The sequence below is a fragment of the Hetaerina americana genome, unplaced genomic scaffold (genome assembly GCF_022747635.1).
Source record: "Hetaerina americana unplaced genomic scaffold, ioHetAmer1.1.p SCAF_935, whole genome shotgun sequence".
Taxonomy (NCBI): domain Eukaryota; kingdom Metazoa; phylum Arthropoda; class Insecta; order Odonata; family Calopterygidae; genus Hetaerina; species Hetaerina americana.
Genome location: NW_027287578.1, coordinates 32,991 through 45,138, shown reverse-complemented (window position 1 = coordinate 45,138; position 12,148 = coordinate 32,991). Strand labels below are relative to the sequence as shown.

At 39.1% G+C, this 12,148-nt stretch overlaps 1 protein-coding gene across 2 annotated transcripts in view; it reads right to left on the bottom strand.

Moving 5' to 3' along the window:
• Positions 1-582: 582 nt before the first annotated feature.
• The window catches only part of LOC139699860 (uncharacterized), a 42,653-nt gene continuing 31,087 nt past the window's right edge, over positions 583-12,148 (bottom strand). For both annotated transcript variants that reach the window (XM_071598284.1, XM_071598283.1), the window contains 3 exons: positions 7,613-7,692; positions 5,157-5,483; positions 583-4,048 (listed from right to left, as the gene is read on the bottom strand). In XM_071598284.1, coding sequence (XP_071454385.1) covers positions 3,767-4,048; positions 5,157-5,483; positions 7,613-7,692 — 689 coding nt within the window. In that variant the 3' untranslated portion in view covers positions 583-3,766. The remainder of the gene's footprint in view (positions 4,049-5,156; positions 5,484-7,612; positions 7,693-12,148) is intronic.

The following is a 12,148-nucleotide window of genomic DNA, read 5'->3' as shown; positions in this document are numbered from 1 at the left end:
TGGGCACGGATCTGGAAGATTTTTATAATGGTGCATCTGTCATTTAGGCCAAGCAAATTGCTTCCGATGGAGTAATGCCCAATCTAATTAGTCCTACAGCTTTATTTCAAACCATAATTATTAGACCTGACATTGCAAACTATTTCACATACTATTTAATTTATATGTATCTTTAAAAAAACTTTTACGAACTTTGTCGTGCCATTTCCTTGGATTTTGATGATTCTGGGATTAAATCACACAAAACCACTACTTACTCTTAGTAAATAAAATATCCTTAATCTTGATAACATACATCTAAACCCAATTAACACAAACTATTATGAAATGGGGCACTAGCTGGAAGGAAATTGACTGGTAACAACCTCCTGCAGCTCAGCTCAAACACAGGCACTGCAACTATAGACCGATGTCCAGCAGGGAACAAACCCATCAACCAATGGGAAAAGTACACTTTCAAACAATCAGGATCTTGCACCATAGTAAAATTTTACAGGACAAGCATCAGCCTGTCCTGACATCATTAATTAAGTACTAGTCTCATAATTATTAATAATACTTCAATAAAAATCCATGAATATTCAACAATTCTTTTCAAATCACAACAAAAATACATATTTACATTTTGTACAGCAGTGGTCAACTAACCTCTAATAATCATCCAATGTATATTTGACAGCAATTGATAACATCGTGAAAAAATTGTCAAGAAATGTCACAAAATACATGACATGCCATTGGTGAAAATGAGCGAGTAACGCACAGATGTGTGTGGATGCCTGAACGTGGGAAAAAAGTTAAGTTCCTGACGATGGCATGTACACCCCCCACCAATCATCAATTTCGTGATTCAATAATGGAAGAGCAACGCAAATCAGGTCAACTGGAAGCTTAGAAGCAAGGAGGGTTCACCCTCATGAACACCAGTTAGCAGAACCTACCCATGGCAGATGGAATCAACTTTGTTACCTCTACTACTTGTAAAGTACAAAGGTTTTACGCTTCAACTGGCATTGCATCAACTTCTGCGGTGACAAATTAGACCCATGGGTAAACTTCCCAAATATACAAAAATACATGGTTACTAAATGAATATCATGAAAATAAACTGTGAGAAAAACATCCACTTATACATGCTACAGCCTTCTGTGAAGTGCCTGAATGAGCAAAATGTATCCAAGTTTCTCAACCTGCAACACGTAGAATATACAATAAATTTTATGTAATTACCATGCCATTTTGACATCCAACACAATTCAAAGAGGCACCAAATATAGCGTAACAAGAATACTGTGAATGACTAAATCAAAAAATAAATCACAGCATTACTTGTTCAAGTTAGTTCAGGAGCATTCATCAAGCAAAATCTCCGAGTGTTCTTTTAAGTCACCTTCAGTGATGTACTCCGTTTCAGTGAAACCTCACAAGAGGACATAGCACTCCACTCGGGAATGAGTAAATTAGAATAATGACAAGCAATTCATTAAACAGATTAGAGTGGTCATCTCAAGGAGCAGCATTAGCACGAAACCATTAAACGGTAAATCAGAATGGACTTAACGAATCCTTTTGTCATCAAAATAAACGATTAGATTAGCAATTAGGAGAGCAATGAATTTTTGTAACATTTCAATAAAAGATCTACCACAAGACCAGGGTAAGACACTTCAGGAATAAATCAGGAATGTTGCATCCGTGAAACGCTAAAAAAAGGATTGCTATTAAAAAGAAATCCAGCCAAATAATTCAGTGTACACTGAATGCGTTCATGAAGTGCATGAAATCACTCGCTGGTTACGCAAAGGAAATGAAGTGTACCCACTGGTGAGCAATGGGAGATTAAAACAAGAATCTACGCACTTGGTGGATAATTTTATCCTTTTCTTTCCCAGTTGGAAAGAAAAACTCCGACAATGATACAAAACTAAATAAGACGAATTTCTGTCCTGAATACATAGAAATAACCAGGATACTCTGACAATCAAAAAATATCCTGGGAATTTTTGTGGCTATATACCGATTTTTAGAAACAGCACATTAGCCATCCAATATGAATCAAAACAAAACCTTTCATGACTGAACCAACTCAAGCAGTAGCACAAAATTTAGCAGTTTGATTAGAAACATGATTTTTCTCATCCATTTTACAACAACACACAATATTATTGAAGAAGGGGATGAAATTGTACACTGCTGCATCGCCCAGATATTCCCTCCCTTAGAAACACAATGAAAACACAATAGTATCCATGAATTACAGTTTGCTGATTCCACACTGAACCTCAACACATCACAAGTGCACATTTCTGAAGAACGCCACGGGACTCTGAAACAGGATCAGCTGATGAACTTCACCGAATCATACCCGAATACGTGTGTAAGGGAATCTATTCATGATTCCGGATGATGCAAACACCATTCCATTTTCATCATTTTCAAGACAATTTTAAAATGAATACCACCTGGGTCGCAGTAAACTTAAGAAAAACTTATCAAATTTGGCAAAAGCAGACATCTGTCATCACTTAAAAAACATAATATTGCTTCGATGAGCACGTCGTAAGAGAAAATTTGCAAATAAAAGGCTTGCAAATATTTTTGCTCTCATTAGCCAGAAACTGCGGAGGCTACACGATAACATGGAACGAAAAAATTTTTCCAAGCTAGAATTTTTTGTAGATGGTATTTAACAAATTAGTTTTTCTTTGCTGGAGGAAGGGAAAAACATTTTCCGTGACTCCAGTGCATATTTCAAGACAACATCAGAGCGGCATGTAGTGAGGCAAGCAGTAAAATTACTACGCAGCCATATACAGTAAAATTACTGTTGAAACTCACAACCATGGGTGAGCAGGCAGGTCGGGTCCACTTCAGCCTCTGGGACCAAGCTGTGCATACATATATAAAGGGGTGTTGAACTACCACCATAGCACAGTCGTCACGTAAAAAATCTCGGGGAGAAATGGCACGATCGAATCACAAAGATGGATGAGGGAAGTATGCAACTGTAGAGAGAATCAAAGGAGGTTGCGATCGGTGATAATTCAGCCACAAAAGTGCTTCCACTGAAATATTCACACGCAGAATTCCCATAAGTTCACTTGGGTAACACAATAACGTGATTGGAATTTTTCCAGGCAGACATTGGCATGCATAGTTTGCTGGGTTTAATGCCAAAATGGTGGGCACACAGGGCATGAAACCCACACATCTATGGAGGTTAATAAGCGTCATCTCAAGTCATTCCAGAAAAACAATTAACTGCGATCAGTTTTCCCTCTTCTGGCCTTGTTACAATTACTGAGAATGGATGCTGAGAAATAATATCAAAATCCCAGCGAAATCTTGACCAATCTGAATGACAAAAATACACATATTGCCAGAAATTAACATAAAATTGACCAATATTGAACAATAATTAATTGACCCACTATTCACTGTCAAAGCTCCATCTTTAAATTTTTTTTTCAAAAAATAACCACTCTTTTTTCAAAATTTCCATCCACCAATGAACTGCGTATTTTCTCCAACCACATGATATCACATTGACCAAGCAAATTAATTCATTTCTTTGATCAATGAATAGCACATCTTGCAACATAAGACATTGACAATTTTTTATGATGATGGCAGTGATTTAAAAAAAATAGCAATAAGCTTCCCGACAAACATTCATTCCGTCTACAGGAAAAATGGACAATTGAACCCCCAAAGAAGTTCCTCATGGGATTACTTCCAGGGTCACACCGCTGCCCCCCCCTCCCTTTTACTCAAGGTCCCTCAAGTTTATGGTCGACTCAGGGGGGAAGTCGTGGTTCCTCGGAGAATCCATGGAAGGGGGGCTAAGGAGCAAGACTTGGAAACCCGCGGCACTCAGAACACCAGGCACCAACACCTGATGGGGATCCAACTGACTGGTGTTCTGTCCTCCAACACCGCTGACGGAAACATCCAAGCCGTCAACATCTCCAACACTGATCACACCCTCTCTGTGAACTGTGCCGTCCATCGAACCGCTGACTCGAAAGAGAGTTTCCGGTAGGTCATCCTGAGGCCAAACATAAAAGACAATCAACAATCAATGGTTGTTGCAGGCACAACTTTGCAAAATCTCATCTTCAATTCAACCAAAAACTTTGCTGATTCCACAAAGACAATCCATTATGACACAACAGTACCATGGAATGGCACAACATGCAATGAAACTATTCGTACCGTAATAAATTATTTCTGTGTAATACATAAAGTTTTCAATTGATCTGAATGGTTTTTTAACATCAACATGCATGTCAAGGGACATGATAGCAAGGATGCAAACTTAACCAAAAAAAATTAAGCAATTCCAAACTGTCCTGCTGCAGTGTTTGCGAGAACAAGAATCTTAAACATTGACGAGACGCCAATGCTCAAAAAATGTGACCCAAAAACAAAGAGAATTAGGCACTTTTCTCTAATTCTCCAGATTTCAAAACGGAGAAATGTTCAAAAAATTTTATTCCAAGAAGATAGCAGTTGACACAGGTGGTTGGTTGACATGGGGAATCGAGATTGCGCAGTTGCTAACGTACTGATTTCCCAACCAGAGGGCCTAAACTCAAATCCTGGAGACAACAAATATTTTTCAGATGTATCTCGATCCCTACTTGAGGTGCTTTGTGGAGAGAACTTTGAGTGAGTGCAACGTCCGTCGGATGGGACGTTAAACTGCGGACCCCATGGTACCTTTTGTTAAGAATAATCTAATGCTGAAGCCAAGTTTCCTCCCACCCTTCATCCCTCTCCAGTCCATCCCTAATGGCGCAAATGACCTAAGCTGCCGGTCGCCTTCCCTAATAACTACAACTACTACTTGGTTGAAGTTAGGCATGTCCAGAGGAATTCAGATTTGAACCTGGGCCGACCAGTAGGCAGCCAAATAATATAACAGTATGCCAACCGAGTTACAAATGTACTGCATTACCACACAAAATTCTTGCCTTAATGAGACCTCAGGCTGGCCCCTCTAATCATTAGTCATAATTTGGTCCACCTCGACCCAATACAGCCCCGTGCTCTTTGACTTGACGTGGCCGGTCCTGATTGGGATTCGGACATTGGGAAGTCACTGTACACTTCAGGAAGCAATTTGTGCGGGGCACCCTTCAATCGGGACGTACCTGCAGCAGAAGGCAGGGGGATGACTCCTGAGGCAGCACTATGTCCTTGGAGGGCACACCGAGAATGCTTGAGGACCCAGCTCCCATAATGGAGTCCCTCGCAGATTCCAACTGGCAGTTGTTGTCCTCTTCTTCTCCGAGAGACCCAACCGCGCCCACCATGCAGCCTGGCTCTTCCCCCAGATGGTTCTGCTTCCTCCTCACCTCCCTCTCCCTCACCACATCGGTCAAAGTGTACCTGGTCCTCGCAGAGCCTTCCTGGTCCACAAAACCACCACCGGAGACGAGAGCTTCTCCCTTATCTCCAATGCCAAAGCTGGACAGGTCCTTCAGAAGGAAATGAGCGAAAGATGATAGTCTCCCGAGGGAGAGCATGGCCGAAAATGTCAGAGAGACACATTTTTTTAATAAAACATGACTCATTCTACCTTGATCAAAAATCTAAAAAGAGTACATTCGAATTTACATTGGAGTTTGCTAATAATTATCACAGGGTTGCCACTAGTTATATGGCTGCCCATTCACAAATTAATCCTAATTTTCTCCAACAATACGTCGTACTTTTCTTCACATTTTTCTTTCAAACGTTAATTATCCAATTACATATTTTTCCTTAAGACTATTACACAACCTCTTCACAGGTCAATGGTTTCCACAAAGTTAACTCAATCTCATAGTTTTGGTTTTAGCGGGAGACTTCGTGTGCTATGGCCCATGCCAAAAATAAACAGATCTCACCAATAAATGGAACATTGTTTCTGTCATAAATTCCCATATTGCATTCCCGATTCGCATAGCAAATCCACCTGCCTTTAAGTTTGGGAGAAATTGAAATTTAAAAATAAATTTCACATTATTTCAATGATCTTGATTTTACTTAAATGCCTTGGGTGTACATTAGTCTAACCATGAACCTTGTGTGAACACTACCATAAGGTCTACAATATTATACATACATTTTCACATCCAACTATACACTACTAAACTGTTACCTTTATCAACACTGATCCTATGTCAATAAAAATGTTGGAAAAAGTATATTTTACTATGACTTCATTGCAACTAGGGAGAGCGCAAACAAAAACAAATATCAAGATCGGGCAAAAAGTACACTAAAATACAATTCTTAAGTTTCAAAACCATTCATTTATTTTTCGACATAGTCACCAATTAAGGCTAGCACATTTCTCCCAACGTGCAACAAGTTTTTTTAATTCTGTCACTGAAAAACTCTTCCAATTTTTTTTCGAACCCACTTGACTTGACGGCTGCCTTCACCTCATCGTCCGAGGTGTAATGATTACCCTTTGAGGTGTCTCTTGAGCTATAGGAAAAAGATCGGGGGAATTAAGGAGGGTGTGGAATCGGTTGGGATTTCATGTTTCGCCGAGCCTCTCCAGTTGCGCCCGAGGTGTGTGGACGAGCGTTGTCATGTTGCAAGATTATTGGAGCCAGGCTGCCTTTAACATTTTGGGTATTCCATCATCGTTTGTGATATGCTTTCGAGTGATTTGCTGGTTATTTCATTTTGAATCAAATCTTTGACGAGTTTGCGATGTTTATCGTCTGTGGCAGTGATCGGATGTCCGCTGCGTGTTTCATCAACAATTATGGCAATTTCCAGGCTTGCAACCACGAAATTTTACTACCCATTGATTTACAGTAGACCTATCAACAGCATCGTCATCATAAACAGCCTTTTAACTACGATGAATCTCACGGATGAGGAGTCACTTTTTCACCAGTTAAAAAATCCAACACCACTTCTCGAAATACATTGGATGAATGAAACGACCTCAGACGTGAGCATGGGCGTTGAGGGGGAATGTTACCTCCACATGCCACCAGGAGTGCTTCTGTAGGTCATTTTGTCTGTGGTCTGCAAGCATGTGTGCAATAGTGTTCAGCCAACCCTTGTAAGTATGTTGATGTTCTTACCTTTTAAAATAGGACCCTTTTGCCTATTTTCTCCAAATTTTTGAATAATATTAGTAATTCTCAAACTATTGATTGGAAATAATTTATCCAGTCCATCCATACTCTCCTAACCTCAATGAAGAGGTCACAGAAAATCTCACAGTTTCTTGGAAACCAATTTTTACAACCCAATTAAATATGTGATGGTTCGCTTTCTCTACGGCCCTCCCTCTTTTACACCATCCTACCCTTGCTTGCTTTTCAGTATAAATGTACACTGGAATCATGATTAAAGCCTGTTACCTGACAATGGATGTAGTTACATTGAAACCGGTCCCATTAAATTTGAATTTGTGGAAAATTGTCAATTTTTAATTGATCTTGATATTTCACCACATCACGCCTGAAACCTCTTTTTATTCAAGATGCACAACCAACATGCTTTGCGAGGGTTTACCACATAAAAACAGTTTAGATAATAAAATTCTACAAACTGAAAGACTTGATCTAAGTAGATGGCACAACAAAAGTTCATTTACCTGGTTTTCAAGGACCTGAGGCAATTCACTACCGACTTCTCCGTTTGGTCGTGTTGACAGCAACTCATTCAAGGGAGTGACTGAAAATGGAGACGTGCAAAGCATTTTATCATCAACGGTCATACCCTAAGGAATTATTTTGATTTACGATTTCATTTAGCATAAATATAAATATTGGTATAAATAAAAATAATAATTATTATTATTAAGTAATCTACCAGTTAAGGTAGGTTTTGGATGGATACAACCAACAAATATATACTTTGTCTCTCCTAACAAAACAATAGCCAACTTCCCACTCTACAACAAGTCCCTCTTCATCTCTGAGTACTTCTTTCCTCCCTTCATCCCATCTAACATCCCTATCCGGTACCTTCCCTTTCCTTGTTTGCTCAGTCTTCAACATCCCACTGCTGGTCAAACCCCCTTTCATCCACTTTTCCTGCCTCCATTTTGAACGTTTGATGAAACAGGGGGCACTAGGGAGAAAAGGAAATGAAAGAGTCCAAACTAGAAAGCAATGAACTATAGAACAGCTGACTGAGGTAAGTTTACATTCTGGCGATCTTTTTTAAGACACAGATCATCTCTCAAAGGTATTGCTTTACATTTAGCTGACTTCCAAGTAATGAAGGGCGAACAATGCAAATGAAAAAGAACTTACGACAGAGTAAATAGATAACAAAAAACATCTGCGTAGGTGGTGGCATCCTTGGAGACAGCATTTATGTCGACAACGATATTGTGGGTCGATAATATTCATTTATAAAACCAGCCATGCTATTAATTAAGCTTTACTTTACTTGTCCTTTCATGCAGATGATTGCAAGAAAAGTCATTGGAAAAATTAGACAAAAAACCCAATTCTCCTGGTGGTGAAACTCCTTTTCGAGTGATGCAAGCATGCTCGACATACGAGCCGCTGCTGTTGCTAACCGTGCAGAGTCACACTCGACATCCGAGTGCAAAAGGTTAAGGTAATCTATTGGTTAGTTTAGGTTTTTGGATGGACACAACTACCAAATAAATATTTTGTGACTCCTAACAAAACACAATCCAGCAACCTAGTCTACATCAGGTCCCTCTTCATCTATGAGTACTTCCTTCATCCCGTCCAACATCCCTATCCTGTTCCTGCCCTTTCCACGTTTGCCTAACATTCTCCCCTCTATTACAGTTTTCAACATCCCACTACTGATCAATGCCCCCTTTCATCCACTTTTCCTCCCTCCATAGGATTTCTCCCATCAATCCCCTCTCTTCGCCCACCATACAAAGTACTTCCTCATTTGTTTTCTTCTCTGTCCATTTCACCTTCTCCATTTTTCTCCACGCCCACATTTCAAAAGCCTCCAATCTACATCTATCCTCCTGCTTCAATGACCACGTTTCCGCACCGTACATAGCTACGCTCCATATCAAAGTTTTTATGAGTCTTTTCTTAATATCCTTACTCAACATCCCTGTCAATGGATTTAGTGATTCCTAAGTGATTTTAGGAATTCCCTGCCAACTCTAATTCCTATCTCCAGTTCTTCCCATGCCTCTTTGCCTAGCGCAATTCTTCTCCTTACGTCCCTACTACTTTGACCATTATGGTCCAAAACACTGCCTATATACATAAACTGTTCTACCTGCTCTAGTTTTTTCCCTCCAATTTTAATGTTAAGCTGAGCCTTCCTCTTTCCGGCAAATCGCATAACCTTTGTTTTATTGATATTGATTCTCATCCAATACCTGTCGCACTGAATTTCCAATTCACTCAGCAATGCTTGCAACCCCTTGGCTGACTGACAAACCAAAGCTTGGTCATCAGCAAACCTGAGTGATTTTAGGAGTTCCCTGCCAAACCTATTGGCAGTATTAATTTCATTAAAAAAATTTGTTTCATGGAAAAAAACAAACTGGGAAAATTTTTCCCTTCTTCACGAGTGATTCCTATCTCCAGTTCTTCCCATGCCTCTTTACATAAGTAAATATAATAATATAAATATAATAGAGCCAAAATAGGTAGTACCGACCAAATGGCATAAAAATAACATTTGGTATTGAATGTTAAGCCCAGGAGTGCGAACCTTCACATATCAGATGAGAGTGTTATTTTTAACCATAATTTTTGAAAAAAGGTAGTTTTATAGGTCATCAAATACGGTATGTATTTCACCACAATAAATAGAGCAATTTCTTAAATGTACAGAGGTAGCATAACAATTTCCATTATAGATAGGAATTTCAAGGTTGATAGAAAAAATACTTTCACTTGAGGAGTAAATAAAATTGAGATTTGGGGGGAAAATATTTTGAGTGTATTTTAAAGTTTTATCAAAAATATATCGCCCAAGCCCATGAAAACTTAAGTAATAGACACAATGCCAATTTGTTTATATAATCAGGTGCAATAAAGATGGTCAAAACTCGAATTTGCATCATCGGAATTTCAATTTTCCCATTATTCATAACATTTTCATCATGCCTCATATGGATTTGCAAGAATTTCAGAATGTAAAAATCATTCGCCTTAACCGGAATTTGATACGGATCCCTATATGTTCGGTTGAATCCTTTAGTCAGTTAAGCTATCGAGGTATCCTCTTAAGACACTGAAATTTTGGGGGCTTTAAAGTAACAAGATGTTGTGACAAAATATCCTATGTACAATGTCACAGGCAAATTTCCGAGTTTCAAATCCAAGCCAAGGGAAATGACTTTTACGCACTAAAATTGTTGCATTGAAATGCATATTAGCGGATGACTCCGTTAAAAGTTACTGCCGGGGCATCTCCCGCAGTTTCTTGGAATATGTCCCATATGATTTCCTATTCATGCCGTACTCCTTATTTATATGATTTCATTTTCAGCATTCAAGCTATTCGCATCACTATGAGCTGGATATTAAAAAAAATTCACATTCTAAAACAGCTACACATGCACATCAGCATTTATGAAAAGTTTTTGACTTTGTTTCATATGTGTACTCCTGAAAAGTACGAGAGAGGGAGATTTTGAATATGGTGAAGCAGTTCAGAGCACCACTGGTAACAGAAATGTGAACTACTTGGACTTAACCTCAGTCAGCCAGGAAAACATTTGTGCAATGTAATGAATACATTGGATGACTAATGGTTAGCTGCATAATTTATGCATTGCAACAGGGATGCATAAAATAAGGAGACTACTCACATCGCACACAAGTTGAAATTATGAGGAATGGAAATGACTTCTGAACCAAACAAGAACAGAAGGGTGGAAAACACAAGAACTGGCCCATGGAAACTGGGATCATTTGCACTGCCTGCACGCAACAGATATAACAGAGTGCACTCCCGAATAATTGAATGCATTGAAACTTGCTTCATCACATCAAAAATACTCTGGATCAAAAAAAAATTATTTTCTTCGAAAAATGTTGGCACTAGTCATATTGAGAGGAGGCTCAGATGCTCTTGCATTAAGTGTGACTCAATTGCTTGTTAGGATTTATATTGTACCTGTTTGGCAATGGAAAGATGAGGAGAAAATAGAACATTTTCAATTGTGAAAATTCTCCTATTCCCGCTATTTGTATTTTCCTATATTTATCACTTCTTTTCCTGGAATCCCGAGAAGAGTGCAAACAACTGGTTTTACTGTATATGTAAAAGAGGCCAAATTCTGAACATTAAAAGCAAGACCTCAGGTTTCCCACCCACCATAAGTTTTCTATGCTGTTCTACGAGGATGGTCCCAGAAGTACTCGGCCAGATCTGGGGATGATAGTAGTATTTAAACATATCACTGTATTAGAAATTACGCAATCTACAAAGCATATGTTTGAAGTTTGAAGATGCCACATTGTTTAGTATTTGTTTGTCAGCCATCAATAGTGAAGGTTTTCAGTGAATTTGTGAAAATGGAGAAAATTGGTCATCGTTATATGATATAATACTTTCATTTGAAAAACCTCAGCCCAACCCATATAAAAGCTGAACTGGATTCTACTCTGGGTGAGTTTGCTCCTTCGTTTACAACAGGAAAATATTGGGTAGCAGAGTTTAAACGAGGCCTTACGAGCTGTCAAGACGAGCATTGCATTGGTCGACCAAATGAGGTGACGACTCCAGAAACGGGGAAGAAAATCCACAAAGAGATACTGGATGATCGTCCACTGAAAGTGCGCGAGCTAGCGCACTTTCATAGTAAACATTTCATAAATTGCGGCATATTGCATATTAACTGAAAATTTGGACTTCAGAAAGCTCCGTATAATATGGGTGCCGCGTTTGCTCACACTCGAGCAAAACCAGTGTTACGAAGATGTTTCAATTGAGTGTTTAGCAAAGTTTCATAGCAACAATTCAGAATTTTAGCGCCATTTCACAGCTATGGATGAAATATGGGTACATTACTTCACACCCGCGAAAAAAGATCAATCTAAACAATGTGTTCGGGAGGGTTTCCAAAGAAGGCGAAGACCGTTTCATCTGCAGGCAAGGTCATGGCGCCGGTTTTTTGGGATGCGCGTGGGATGAATTTCATTATTTATCTTGAAAAAGGAAA